Source organism: Phyllopteryx taeniolatus, chromosome 18 (assembly GCF_024500385.1).
Source record: "Phyllopteryx taeniolatus isolate TA_2022b chromosome 18, UOR_Ptae_1.2, whole genome shotgun sequence".
NCBI classification, from domain to species: Eukaryota; Metazoa; Chordata; class Actinopteri; order Syngnathiformes; family Syngnathidae; genus Phyllopteryx; species Phyllopteryx taeniolatus.
Window position 1 is genome coordinate 8,821,431 of NC_084519.1, and position 15,221 is coordinate 8,836,651.

The following is a 15,221-nucleotide window of genomic DNA, read 5'->3' on the forward strand; positions in this document are numbered from 1 at the left end:
TGATCCTGTGCTTTCTACTCTCGATGGAAAGGAGATTGAGGTTGTACACTGTCATAAATACCTGGACATAAAGATTGACGACTCCCTAAATTTGAAATAACATGTATTGTGTCGGCGGCACGGTAGACGACTGGTTAGCACATCTGCCTCACCGTTCTGAGGCCCAGGGTTCAAATCCCGGCGCCGCCTGTGTGGCGTTTGCATGTTCTCCCCGTGCCTGCGTGGGTTTTCTCCGGGCACTCCGGTTTCCTCCCACATTCCAAAAACATGCGTGGTAGGTTAATTGAAGACTCTAAATTGCCCATAGGTGTGAATGTGAGTGCGAATGGTTGTTTTTTTTCTATGTGCCCTGCGATTGGCTGGCGACCAGTTCAGGGTGTACCCCCGCCTTTTGCCCGAAGATAGCTGGCATAGGCTCCAGCACGACCGCGACCCTAGTGAGGATGAAGCGGTACAGAAAATGGATGGATGGATGGTGTCTTGTGAAAAGTCTGAAGCTAAAACTGGGTTTTAGATTATGGTGATTGTCCAAGTATGCCTCCGCACAATGTCTCCATCTGCTCGATACCGCTTACCATTCATCGTTGAGGCTCATTACACATTGCAAAGCTCGGGCTTTTGGGTACTCTGCACCCACATCCTGGAATCTGAACGACTTAAAGATCAAGGAAATCTATAATGAAATAAATGGAAGCAGTTTCTATAGAATGTTGATGTTTTAGCTCAGCTGTTTGAACAATGGCTTGCACAGATGGTTAAATCCAAAATGTTGGTTTCATTTTCCTTGTATATGTCTGTTACTTCTGTGTTTTTTTTTTTGCTTTTGGCTGTCTTGGCCAGGTCTCTCTTGAAAAAGAGGTTTTTAACCTCAATGAGACCAACCTAGTCAAATAAAGTTACAAAATGAAGGCTTTTTGACTGCTTAATAAATTTGTGGTTTTCTTTCGCGTATTAAATTAGCGATTGAACGTGATTTTGGCGTGGTGTTGTGTTGATGTTGATGCGAAACGGTATATGATAACAATATAAGGTATGTTACCAACTTGCTGTTTGGTAACTCAAGCAAAATTTGGGGATTTCCTGAAAAGTGGATTCCACTAGACAGCGACGATATATAAAAAGAAGACAATGAAAAAACAATGAACAATACTTCAAGTCACGAGCACGATACTTTAATCTAAATGTATTGTTTAATCAGTACTTCTCTGATGTAATTAGATTGCGCGGGTGTACCTAATGCCGTGACCAAACCGAACAAACGCACCTGATTGGCCCTCCGTTGTGGGCGGAACCCAGCTCGTTGGCGTGGCAGCGGCCCTTGGTCGGCGGGCCGAAGCTGGAGTTGGTGTCTGAGGACGAGCTGGCGGGGCTGGGTAGAGCCGGGCTGGCGTCCCCCTGGGAGCTGCCGGGGCTGGACGGCTCCCGCTTGATGGACGAGGGACACGGGGGGTCCGGGCCCCTCGCCGACATCCTGCCCAGATGTCTGCAAAACAGAAGAGAAAAGATCCATCAATAACCTCGACTTTGTTATTAAAAGACAAGATGACTACTGTATAGTAGTAGCATAACATGCATTCATGCATTCATGCATCCAAGCGGCAGTTTGTGATTGCCCACATTATGCAAACAAGCTGCCAAACCACTACTCTGCTTTGCTTGCAAAGAGGGGAAATGCCCAAGCAAATTTAGGGAAATGCACTGGTCTGCATCAGCGCCATTTTGATATCCTCTCAGGACACTTCATTAGGGACGGTTAGGACGCCACACTCCAAAGGCATCCAATGCAAGAACTGGATGAGCATTTCTGCCGTTACAAAGATGGGTTATTCTTTTTTTTTTTTCATATTATGTTATTTAATTGTTTTTATTTGTTTCTAAATACACAACCTATATTCATTTTAAAGAAAAGCATTTTGAAAATCATTAGTCACAGTCCCCATTGAGATCTCTCTAGCGTATTTATATAATAAAAGGTATTGAGATTCCAGGATTTAGTTGATTTTAAAATATTACAAACAATGTATCACGCTATTAAAAATGTCTTACCAATAAATCTTTTTTTTAAATGTTTGAAAAAGGCATAAGCAACTACAGTTTGATTTAGAAGCAAAGTGGTGGAAAGGAATGTATTGAAAGGTGCAAAGTTATGGAACTACCTCAAAGAAACAGGAGCGTTAAGGTAAATGAATATATTTTAAAAGCTCATAAATCAATGATATAAAACAATTATGAAATGGTTAACTAAGCTAGTGGTCTGCGACAAAGGTTAAAAGTCATTTAGAAGATTGAGACATTTATACAAATAAAAAAGCTAAAAGGGAAATTTAAATGTGAAATTTAAATATTTCTTGTAAAAAGGGGCAGAAAATATAAGATTTATCCTTCTCTAAAACAATGATCAACATTTTGGCCGATTTTCGTACAAATGTTAGGGACCAACAATCATGTTTGTGCATTTTCTGCACTGTCAACTTGAAATAAGGTCCTGTTTTTTAACAAATAAAGGGATGGAATAAAAAAGAACTAATAATAGTCTGATTCATCAATGAATCAAAAAATAATAATAAAAAGAAATTAGATTAATTGATTATTAAAATAATCGTTAATTGCAGCCCTAGTTTGAACTCTTCATATATTGTAATGGAATCACTTGAAACCCCATGAACAACATGACAATAGAAAAACACATTCCAAAAACTGCTTTCAAAAGACATAACTATTGGTATATATATATATATATTGTGACTGAAAGTGGGGCTGGCGGGATCCGCACCTCCCAAAAACACGCGCACACTCGCATTGTGGCGTCAGGTGTTCACGTGTGGGTGTAAAAATAAAAACCAAAAGCATTCACATTCACGTGATCTGGGACACACGCACGTATGCGCGCGCACACACTGACAGACATATTAAAAAGCATGTGTCTTCATAAACACCCTGACAGAGTTCGGCATGCAACTGTTTGTTGTCAGGCCCACTTGAAAAAAACAAAAACCAAACAAACTCTGCTGTCACATGAACACACACACTCGCATGCGCACACAGACACACACGTCAAGCTGCTTCCTGCCATGTAAATCAGAGCAGTGTGGGCCACAAGTCATTTGCTTGGTGGTAAAAGTGTCTGGTCGCTTTTAACCGCCGCCTGAGTAAAACCGCAGCCACGCGCTACTGACGCCTCGACAAAACTGCAAACACACACACACAGACACTCACGCTCACATACTCACACAAACACTCCCTCGCAGTCACACACGTCTGCTTATACACACTCACACTTTTGCTTACACTCTCTCACACACACGGTCACATAGTTTCCCTCTCACACTCACTCTCACTCACATTTATACTCATTCACACATAGGGATGGACAAGTACCGATACCACCCTTATTTCAGGGTATGGGCTCCACGCGAAGGCTGCCGATACCAGCCACTGATACTCAAGGCAAACCAATAAATAAATAAAAGATCTGACATCGACTAAGTCCTTCTCACCAGTAGTTGGCGCCAAACTGCGGCAGTTTGACACATCGGCGAATGTGTCATGTCATGTGCGTCAGAAACAAGGAAAGGTCTGTGCGCAATCATATGTCATTGCGTTAATTGAAATGATGTATCAAAAGTAGTAGTATCGGTAATCGGTATCAGGGAGGACTCAAGGGTACTCGTTTTTGATGAACACTTGGGCCTCAAATGTTCTTTGAAGTACTAAAACCGGTTGTCCTCAAGTTCGGGTGTTCATATGGTGCATTTCTCTCCTGCATTATTCCATCAATCACCCCTTTTCCAATCCACTTTGAGACAAAAAAAAAAAAACAATACAGCGGAGACCATTAAAAAAGGACTTGTCGGTAACCTTGGCGATCCATCACCGGCGTCCGCATTGCCTTGTCAAGTGCGTGACATATACGTGGAGATATAGACGCCGACTCGCCATTAGAATGCATAACAATGTAGTTGTGCTAATGAAATGGCATGAAGAGATCATGTGATCATCACCATAAAAGCCCATCAAAAGATGACGCGGGCGGCCGTAAATCAAAGTTAGCACACTTCTCCCCAAAACAAGGAGGAAAGCCAGCCATGGATCATTAACCTGCACATGAGAGGAGGCAACACTGACTTTCAAACGAGTGCAGGCACAATGGGGACAAAACAATCTGCCAGATGGGAGGGAAGTGAGGGAAAAATGGGAGGCGCAAAGTCGATGTGAAAGGCAAATCAGCTCCCAAGTTCAAAGTCCCAAAAAAAAATGACATGTAATATACCTACTTTCTTTTACATTTGTTTTTAAGCCGTTGATTAAAATTACATTAGTAAGTATCAAAATGATTCATATATGCCTGTGACTATTGTTGCAGACTATGTATGTGTTGCTGATTCGTGTGTGTTAGAGTAGCAGTTTTAAGGTTAATAGTTACCAACAATGCAAATTTTCCTTAGCCGGTCGATGACAGCTAGTTGACTTTTGTTAGCCGAAATGATGTGCTTTGGTTGAATATTTTGGTTTTGAAATATCTAATTCTCTTTTGTTTTACTGTATGTCATTTTTATAGTAAACCTTAAGTTGGGGTGACCAACAAACAGCTTGAAGCAAGCACGCTTTGCCTCTTATTTGGAGAGCTGCGCAAGCGAGTGTCTTCTTTTCGTTTCCTCGGTTTGTTCTACGACAGTCTCCCATTTCATGACAGTTAGAAGAAGCGAGGCGGCACGGTGGACGACTGGTTAGAGCGTCAGCCTCACAGTTCTCACAGGTGCGGGGTTCAATCCCCGTCCCCACCTGTGTGGAGTTTGCATGTTCTCCCCGTGCCTGAATGGGTTTTCTCCGGGCACTCCGGTTTCCTCCCACATCCCAAAAACATGCATTAATTGGAGACTCTAAATTGCCTGTAGGCATGACTGTGAGTGCGAATGGTTGTTTGTTTGTATGTGCCCTGCGATTGGCTGGCAACCAGTTCAGGGTGTACCCCGCCTCCTGCCCGATGACAGCTGGGATAGGCTCCAGCACGCCCGCGACCCTAGTGAGGAGAAGCGGCTCAGAAAATGGATGGATGGATGGATAGAAGAAGCGAGAAGCTGAGGAATACTTTTAAAAGTATGTTTTAACAAGTTTAAATGTGTTTGGAGTGTGTAAGAGAAGTATTTTTTAAATATTATAGAGACTGTCTATATTGCATATTTTCACCTATCGTGATTTGGTCTAGAACATATTCGCCGTGATAAACAGGGCTTTTCGGTATGTATCATAATTAAATCAAAAATACATTTAATTCGTCATGCTTTCCATAAAGAAATAGGTAAGGCTCGTGAACATTTCTGAAATGATTAAACACATTCCAACTTCAAAATGTTCAGCTCATTCAGGATATTTTGGGAACGAGTTTTTCAAAATTCCCAAATTGTTACAGTAAAATTCTCAAGTCATGTACTTCTACATTTCTTGATAGATTCCAACAAGTCTTTGTTTTCCTACAACATTTCAGTTCAGCATCAGCCCTTCCGCATTCCGATTTCTACAGAAATTGCCTTATCTAGTTTGTAAAGCGTTGCACCTAATAATGGGGGTGAGCATCAGTGGCACCCCAAGGCAGCCCGAAGAGCTTTCGCCTAGTGAGCTCGAAATGAAGCCGTTACTTGAGAGATGAGCTGCCAGCCGTGGCCACGGCTCGGACCTGCAGGGAACACAGATAGCATGCCATTCCGGGTTAGGGGGTGATGTACATGAGGAGGCATACGTATACGGAGAGTCATCTGCGGCCGTCACTGCCCTTTCTCCCCATTCTCGATCCCGTTTTTTCAAATGTTAACAACAATCAGCCAACCTGTACGTCTTACAACTGTTTTGGACATTCTTCTTCTGCTACAAGCCATTTTCCCCCCAAATCCTATTTTTTTTTTGTAATCATTAACAGTTATTCACTTAAAAGAAATGCCCCAAAGAAAATGTTTACCATTGCTATTAAAAACCAGCCACCGTGGGACTCGTTTCCCACCAAACTGGTTCTACCCATTCGCCATCACCATCAACAAACAAGCAGGTCGCGTAACTGTAACCATTACAACTATTACCATTGCAAACAAACCCCCACATCAGGGTGGGAAAAAAATTCCAGCTTAGCTTCCACAAGAGGACAAACAGAGAAACAATCTAACACACACTACCTCTATGTTAGTGCAAATAGCTTGACTTAAAGATGAACGAAAGCCATGTAGCTCAATAGCCGTAATTTCATCGCAGGGTTCTATAGGATGTCTACAGATTTTTACATAGCACTTTCCATAAATGTTAGTTATTTGCCTTTCCAGTAGAATAGTAGTGGTGTTCCACAAGTGTCGATCCTAGATCCACTCTAAGTATCAAAACTACTTGGCATTCTGGTAGGAAAGCTAGATAAGATAGATAAAGAAGGTCCTCAGTTTACGATAGTCCCGACATAGGAAATTTCAAGGCTACGAAGGGTGCACAATGAACTAGTTAGCGCAGTGGCCTAAGAATAAATCGTGACGCAGCACAAGAGCACCGTAAGCACCGTTGTAATTACAGTTTTTCCACACAAATAATGATTGTAATTATGCCTTTACTACTGCATTGGCATAGGTTACTTAGACAATGGTGCATTCTGACTTGCGTACAAATTTGGGACAGGTTGCCACGGTTGGAACGGAACTCCATCGTAAACCAAGGACCCAGTAAACTGAACTTGTGCCGTTTGTGTGTTTTTTGTGAATTCAGAGGATTTGGTTGTCAATCACTTTGCATTTCTACATCACAAAAATAATAACGAAATTAAACAGATTTTTTTTCCCCCTTGAAATGACCTGGCTAATATATGCATTGTAAACATCAAATATGGCCTTTGAGTACAAAAGTTTCCCCACCCCAGCACAAATTTGTTTTTCCGTATGCATGAGAAAAACAAGTCCAGGTCCAGTGAAATACATAGCAGTGGTTTGTAAATTAATGATGCTACTGTTATTGTATTTTCCAACTATACGGCTATGCATGACAACCTTGATACTGCGTACTCACTGAGCGTCAGGGTGGTAGGTGAAGCACTCGGGGAGGTAGAGGTCGACTAAATCCATGTGGGTTTATGCCACCATGCTCCGAGCGGGTGAGGGAAAAAAGCTCTTCTTATTCAGTCCGGACAAACAAGAACTAAGTGGTCATCAGTCTATCTTCCTGTCAAGCTTCCTGTCAATCTTATGACTCCCCTTTTCCAGTCCACAGTGTTGTGATGCTACCAGCCCGGGTGACAACGGTGTCTGAGCAAAGACGGCCCTGGTCAAGGTCCGGCTGCACGATTTGAACGGCCCACCCCTCCCCTCTGCTCAACACCCTGCCGGCGTGCCATTGGCTCTCGGTTCAGCCAATGGCAGTCAGCAGGTGGATCAAGTCAAAGAGGTGGAGGGAGGAGGAGGAGGATGTCATCATGCGGCAGAGATGACTGCACATGGTTAGCATTTTACAGCTATTACTTTAAAATGATGATAAAACATCTGCTAAAATCTGCGATATAGCGAGACCGGATAAAAACATTTTTTAAACTCATTGACTGCCACTTGATTGGCTGGCAACCAGTTCAAGGTGTACCCCGCCTCCTGCCCGATGATAGCTGGGATAGGCTCCAGCACGCCCGCGACCCTAGTGAGGAGAAGCGGCTCAGAAAATGGATGGATGGAGGGACTGCCACTTGTTTTGAGAGTGTTTGAGTTCACCATATTGCCAGGCGTTTTCGAGCCTTTTGACTGATCTTTCAAGACCCACAACATATTGCGCTCTGTAACATTATAAGCACTGGATCGACCAAAAGAAAGAATAGAAAAAACGGTTGGTTTCTACCTTATTTGGTTCTTTAGTAATCAGCAGTAACACATGGTTTCTGACCAAAAAGTAGAGAAAAAGAGCTTTTTGTGAAAAGAAACGTGTCACGCAAAACAGACTTTGATACTAATAATTTTTTGCTTTTGTGAAGCCTCAAACTTTAAAACAACAAAAACAAGATGACGACAAAAATAATCATTTATTTACAGATGTGCAACTAACAAATGCGCCGTGAGTGATGCTGACTCACCGCATGGCTTGAACTGAATTGTCACAGGCTTTTTTACATGGCATCTTTTCTCACAATTGCAACAAACACTTTCTACTACCTACCGCGATACATGATCTTTTTCTACCATACATATACGTACTCTGAGTTTCAGGTACCTAAACTTGTCCGATATCCGTGTTGGCATTTTACTCCCTCATAATTGAAGTGACAAGCAGAGATTGACCTCCTAATCTTTTTGTTCTACTCAAAAGCTGTATTGATCTCAAATCCAAAGTGATGCAATGCTGCCATCTTCAGGGATCTGTTGGTCATTACAGTGGTTTACTTAAACAGACAAGCTGGGCAAGACCCTCTTCAATGCCTACCAGCTGAAAAAAGTATATTTGTCGGTGGCAGGGGATGTTTGGTTTCCAGAGACAGATTGCTTAAAACTGCAAAATAGTGGGGTAAAACTGCATATTCATTTTTAAGACTATGTTCTGTGTGCCGATCCTTACTTCAGCATTTATTTATAATGCTATTGATAGTGTTAGTATATATAGCTAGTGCTAAAAGATCATTGTGTATTTGCACACGTGCATCTTTTTTTTTCATCCTTGTGTGTTTGTGCCAAGCGTGACTTACTGCGCCTCTCGCTTTGCGTGCATATGCACGGATGGTGAAAAGCATCACATTAGGCACATGGCCATAGCTGATTAGCTCAAAGTACTGCACTGGCTGTAAGTCAGTAAGTCAAGCCTGCTTTACAAACTGCGCTGTCCTGATGTCGCCTGAAAGACGGAGAGAAGATACAGGATTGGCTAAAAAAATAAAATAATAATAATCAAATAAAAACACACAATTAAGTGGGTGATTGGGTAAAAAAAAAGAAAAGAAAAGATGCACATTATCGGGGGTTTCTGTGAATAACGGTAAATAGGTCCCTACCAAAAAATCTGTAAATAGGTCAATGCCAAAATGCCGAAACGTCATTAAAAAAAAATAATAAAATCTAATAAAATACAAATAACTGGGAGATTGGGTTTTAAAAAATGCTAAAATTAAGGGATAAATTCACCAAAAAATCTCTGAATAGGTAAATTCATAAATGCCGAACCGGGAGCTGGATTTACGTATGTGCAAACTTTGAGTTCTTTGAGTTACAAAGTCGTCGCTTGGTGGATTTTCCCCTTTGTATTGGGAGCCAAAATTTGAGTCACCGGCGAGCTTTAAATACATCCCCACTTGAGTGAAGTGTGTGGGGGGGGGAAATAAAGCTGCCAATCCACTTTCAGCCGTGATTGGGACAAACAGTCAAACACACAAATGCAAAACGAGAACACTTGCAAGGAGCAGGCTGTTAACACTGAAATCATCCAAATGGTGGCAGTTTTGGATAAACGGTATTTCAATTCATTTCAATAGGGAAAATTGCTTTGATAATGCTTGTGTTTGTCGATTATGTAAACACAAGCATGGAAACTCACACACACACACACACACAGAGGAGCGTCAGGATGCAGATCTAGTCAGTGTAATCCACTTAAGTTTAGGGCCGACTCGCAGCCATCCGTCAATTAGCGAGACTGAGGCAAAGAGTCTTGACAGTGTGTGCAAACATCATTGTGTCAGTGCACTGCCATGGCAGCTGAAACACACACAAACAAACACACACGGACACACACTGGAGGGCTTCCCAGAAGGCGGCTTAAGCGCGGAAATGAAGGAGAGAGACGGAGCAAAAATAAAACTACGCCATAATAAAGTAAGTCAGGCCCATTAGTTACAGTTGGGTGACTTAAAGTAGATAAAAGTAAATGGAATAGATTGGTGGACGGATGGCCACATGGAATCGGATCACTTTTCTTGTACTGAATTGGATCTGAGGACGGGTCACAGTATACTCCTACAAAAAAAAAAAAAAAAAAAAAAAAAAAAAAAAGCACATTTCACCACGTTAGATGGCCTTAGGGAGCTCAATGTGTTCCTACTGATGGAGGTCCATGAAAATAAAGAAGGGTAACAGGACACGTGAGCTGCTGCAGATACACTAAATGTCTGGGTTGTGCCGCTCCCTTGTGGAAGGATGTTGAAATGATTGGATCACTGTGTCATTCAAAGTGCTGCCTGCCACAGATGGAAAGGGGCTTGGTCAGAGCAAAATTTGTTACAGGCAACTTGGACGAGTAAAACTGGTCTGGAGTAACCGGCACACATGAATACATTTGATAATAAGCACTCTTTATTTTGTTTTTATTCTACAGTGGTTAAGTGCTTGTCCCACTTGTATGACAGAGAATCATTGTAATTAAAACATTGCCTGTACACTCAAAGGTTTTATGATGGCAAGCGGATGACACTAGAACGGATTAATTCCCTTTACATTTGTATTTTGTAAAATATTGTTTTCAAATGTGCCATATTGTTTGTGTAATAAAATTCCTACACACCACACCTGCTTTTTCCACATGTACAACGGTTAATAATAAACACACACCCACACATAGGAGCCTGGATTACACACGGTGCAGAAAAATCTAATTTCTTTGTCCACAGGTGGTTTGTTTATCGCTGCTTGCCTGTCAGCACGTCTGTAATAAACAACATGAGGTAGCACAACATGCACAATCTAATAAGATCCAACACAAAAATGTGCCTTCATAAACACAATAACGCTCACTTTTGTCAACTATTAATTTAACAATGTTAATTATTGGAGTTCTAGCATGTCAATCAAAACTGAGCCTTTTTATCGCTGTGTGTAGGTGCGCACAGCGATAACACGAGTCGCCCACCTGTTCCGCTTATGCTCTCTATTAATCCTTCACACTGACACTTTGTCCTCGTGTCCTACCCTCATCTGATCTCACACACACACACACACACACACACACACAGTGGCTATAAAAAGTCGACACACCACTGCTCAAATGCCAGCTTTTCTTCGCTCATTCAAATTCATGATCGGTTAATTTTGAACACAGCCACATCTTCAGCTATAAGAAGGTGTGCACACTTTTTCAACCATATCATCTCAGATGTTAATTTTTACTTTCCCTCTCAAAAGGTCTTTTTTTTCCGATTGAGTGAATGGGAGAAGTTTTGAAATGATTTATTTGTCTCATTTTATTTGTATTACAAAACCTAGCTTTTGAACAGGGGTGTGTAGACTTTTTATATCCACTGTATACTCATACACATGCACTGCCTCCTTCTGGGTAACGTAGCACTTGGCCGCTGGTCGCCGTGCAGCCACGCTGAACGTATGTCGGTCAAACTGTAATTTTCCGCAAGATTACACATGACAATGGTTTGCTTTGGAGGGAGACACAAAAGAGTATCCAATAATAGACGCAGAAAATGTTGCCAACCGACAGATAATGTCCTTATAGCATGACATAAACATATATGGGGCAGCAGTATTCACTTGACTGAAATCGACTGTTCTAGCCAACGCTTAGACGAGCTACTGTAAATGTTGGTTGTATAAAGTGATCACTTTATATCTACGTATGAATTCAACAAAAATTCTTGGTAAAAAGCACATATTGTAAAATTGGGATGTCATTTGCTACCAATGTTTTCCCCAACTATTATGTGCAAATATACACTTGGTAACCTTTTTTTTTCCTTAAACGTGTGACACGACTCATTCACATTACGGCGGCGTCATTAAGAGTCAAGACAAGAGTGTTTGTATTGGATTTGGAATGGAATTCAACGGTTTACTGCCAAAGACGAATATATTCGTCAAGAACGTTCTTTTTCAATGGAAGAGTCTCACCCAGCGTGTCTGTCAAATTCAGGTTTGTAAACCACTGTAGAGACTAACAGATCCCTGTAGATGGCGACGTTGCATCACTTGGGATTTGAGATCAGCACAGCTTTTGAGTAGAAGATAAAGATTATGCGGTGAATCTCTGCTAGTCATGTCGATTATGAGGGAGAGAAATGCCAATGCCAAGTTTAGGCACCTGACACTAGAACAGAGAATGTACAGGTCCCTCGGTAGAGGTTATGAAATAAAAGCTGTGATTCTGAACTTTTGTCTCATACAGGAAGTCCTCGCTTTACGAACGAGTTCCATTCCTACGCTGGCGACGTAACACGAATTTCCGCGTAAGTCGGATTTCACCGTTAGAGTCGAAATTCACGGCGAAATACTTCTGTTACGGGTATTGTCCCACGTGATTGTGACAGCAAGCTCAGTGTGTGTGGGCGTGTGCGTCGATGTGTGAGTGAGACTGCGAAGGAGGAAGGAGTGCGTGCAGGTGCGAGTGTGTACAGCAGCAAGTGTAGTGACGGCGACCGGGGAAGACTAGCGATTAGCGGAGGACCCGTTGACGTCGAATGTGCAGAGGAGCTAATGAAGCCATTAAAGCAGCAAATCGGCGCTTCGTGCCTTTATTGTTGCCGCCACCCAGCTCAGCTGTGCTACGAGAGAAGGGAGTTAACCTCGAGGAGGACAACCTTGGCACTGGAGAAGGCGTCTCCCCTGCTTCTCCCGACCACTGCGCACTAGCTAAGCAGAAACACTATGGTACTGGGGACAAAATGGCGGACGAGGCACGGGCGTCGTAAAGTCGAAACGTCGTAGGTCGAGTGCGTCGTAACTCGAGGACTTCCTGTATTCATCTTTTGATCTGAAACCCAAATGTCTTCAGTATACAACAAAAACAAAGGAATTGACCTTGCCGTTCCAATACTTTTGGAGGGGACTGTATATGTGCTGTATAACAATAGCAGCAGGTGCGAGAATGATGAAACTCAATATAATGGGGGAAAACTATCCATATAAATTCATGATACAGATTACAATAGACATGAATTATAGCAACAAAAAAGCCCACAGTATGTATAATAAGAAATAGCCTGAAACATTTTACTAAACCAAACAGCAGCCCAATAAAAACATCGGAACTCATTCAAAGGGGAAAGGCTGAACAAAGCAAACCTACAGTATGTGGCTCTGAAAGTTAAGATTTTCTTTTAAGAAGCTTGAAGATGCATATTTCAGGCTTGCCCTCATTCAAAATCTCAGCAGTTGTTGTAATAAAAACATTCATAGAAAGTTCTTGGGTGACGGGAGGGCATCCATTTGTTTCCCTACAATAAGACAGGGTGCAGGTGTGATCATGTTGCCGTGCAGCTTTCGGACACAAGCAGCAAGATGTTTAAATCCGTTGATTGTGTTCAAGGTCAAACATACAGGAGAAGGAGGAGAAGGAATCCAAAGGGGAATGATTGCCACCCCAAAAAATGCTTGAACATAAGCATTTCAAAGCAGAGACGTCTTGAACGCAGCACAAAGGAGGGCTGAATTACCATGAGATGGGGGCAAGAATCTTCTAGAAGTCATCCAAAACTGTTGAAAATACCAACGACTAGAAATAGCAAGCTTTATATTATCAAGACTCTGAGGGGGAATTTAAGGATCACATCAATAAATCACATTATTGAAGAGCCTGCTGTTACTATCGTCATTACCTTTTTTTTTTTTTTTTTAATGCAGGTTGTTCCCAAAAATGTGACATCATTTTGTGGTCTAAAAACACACACAAATGCGTTCAAGTTATTATGAAATTTGTAAAAAATTAACTAAGTTTAATGTTAAACTCAATTTAATTAGTTGTTTTCTTTTATTGTTTTTTTTTTAGGGGTAAAAAATGACATTCAGTAGAAATGAAAAGGCATTTTCTGTGTTAGAATACGCTGCAACACAGTCAATCAAGAGTGTGCAGCTTTCAAGGAAATTAAATTTCAAAAAGTTGTAATACGTTTTAAGTAGGACAAATACCTAACGATAATATTGTACTTTATAGAATAATGACATCATTAAATTAAAGGCAAGTATTGCCACATTTTTTGCTTCAATTTTCTCGCCATTGTGCTGCTCCTTCTGGTGTGTGTTCCTTGACCACCTGGGGGCAGTATAATGCAGACATAGATTTCCATGGAGGTGGTCACAGCTCCTCTGTAAACTGCAGTAATATTAGTCAGGATACAGAATATATGCCTGTGAGTGTTGTTATATAATCTGTTTACACGTGCTGTGTCACTATTTGTGTTCAAATATTAACTGTGGATATTTAAACACAATGTCTACATATGTGGACAAGAAGGAATTGTCTTTGTTTTGTTTAGTTTGACAGTAAACTTTAACTGGGAGTGGCAATAAATAGGTTGAAGCCTTTTCTTTTTTGGGGGAAGAATTTTTGACTATGTGCCAAATTCCTGCTTGTTCTGAAGTGAGTTGTGTTCACTGCTACCACACAATACTTGTCTAAAATTTCCGCTGACAAGTCAAAGAAAAAAATAGGCCTAATGACAACTCGTGTTTTAAAAAACCCGAAGGTCAGGTCACTCGTAACTAAGGGCACCACTGTACAGTATTTAGGGAGTAGGAATGACTCCAAACCCAGCCAAAGACATCACACTGTATACCACGCAGACACATAGACTCAAGAGTTAAACGCTGCCGCAGACACATTAATGACCTGCTTAGAAAACACCTTACAAGGACATACTGATGGTCACCCCAAAAAATCTTTACCTGGGAACCTCGCCTACATCACCTGGGCCGTCCGATCTTCACACTGGTTCTTGTTCCCTCGTTTGACAATTCCCAGGTGGACGTTTCTGAGCAAAAAATAAAATGTAAAAAAATACATCTGTTCAACTCGTAAAAACCAAAAAAGGGCAGCACCTACTTCTTCATCCTTCTTGATGTCTGATACTTCCTGTCACTTTCAGGCACTGGACGCCCTGCTCCACGTCTGCAGTCAGTCAGTCTCAAGGACAAATGCTCCACTCTCCTCGCCGCAGGGGGCTCTGTGGCTCAGTGAGGCAGCACACACACACACAAATACATTAACACACTCCTTCCCTGCATGAAGTTCACCTACCTGCCTGCTTGCTTGGCTCACAGGGGAGCTGTGAAAGTGTCAGACGCAAAGTGTGTCTGGGAAAAGGAGAGAATAGAGGACACTCCCATTTTCCCATATTGATGAGATTCTTGTGGCGCAGCTTCGCAACGAGAGACAGAGAAGAAAGGTTGGGAGAGCAGGAATGACAGATAAGAAGATGGGAGGAGGATGGGTGAGAGTGGAAGAGGATCGGACACAGCGGAAGATTACAAAAAGAAAAGGAAGCCCATATTTTAGTGTTATGCAATATTAAACGT

General features: G+C 41.8%; 1 protein-coding gene across 3 annotated transcripts in view; it reads right to left on the bottom strand.

The window, feature by feature from the left end:
- The window catches only part of LOC133468398 (estrogen-related receptor gamma-like), a 30,354-nt gene extending 15,220 nt beyond the window's left edge, over window positions 1-15,134 (bottom strand). Inside the window, exons 1-3 of one of the 3 annotated variants that reach the window (XM_061754258.1) lie at window positions 14,749-15,134; window positions 14,592-14,677; window positions 1,265-1,483 (exon numbers count right to left, since the gene is read on the bottom strand). In XM_061754258.1, coding sequence (XP_061610242.1) covers window positions 1,265-1,470 — 206 coding nt within the window. In that variant the 5' untranslated portion in view covers window positions 1,471-1,483; window positions 14,592-14,677; window positions 14,749-15,134. Of the gene's footprint in view, window positions 1-1,264; window positions 1,484-5,554; window positions 5,675-7,032; window positions 7,338-14,591; window positions 14,678-14,748 lie in introns of those variants that run through there. The other 2 variants (XM_061754255.1, XM_061754257.1) reach the window with 2 other exon arrangements.
- Between the last annotated feature and the right edge of the window lie 87 nt (window positions 15,135-15,221).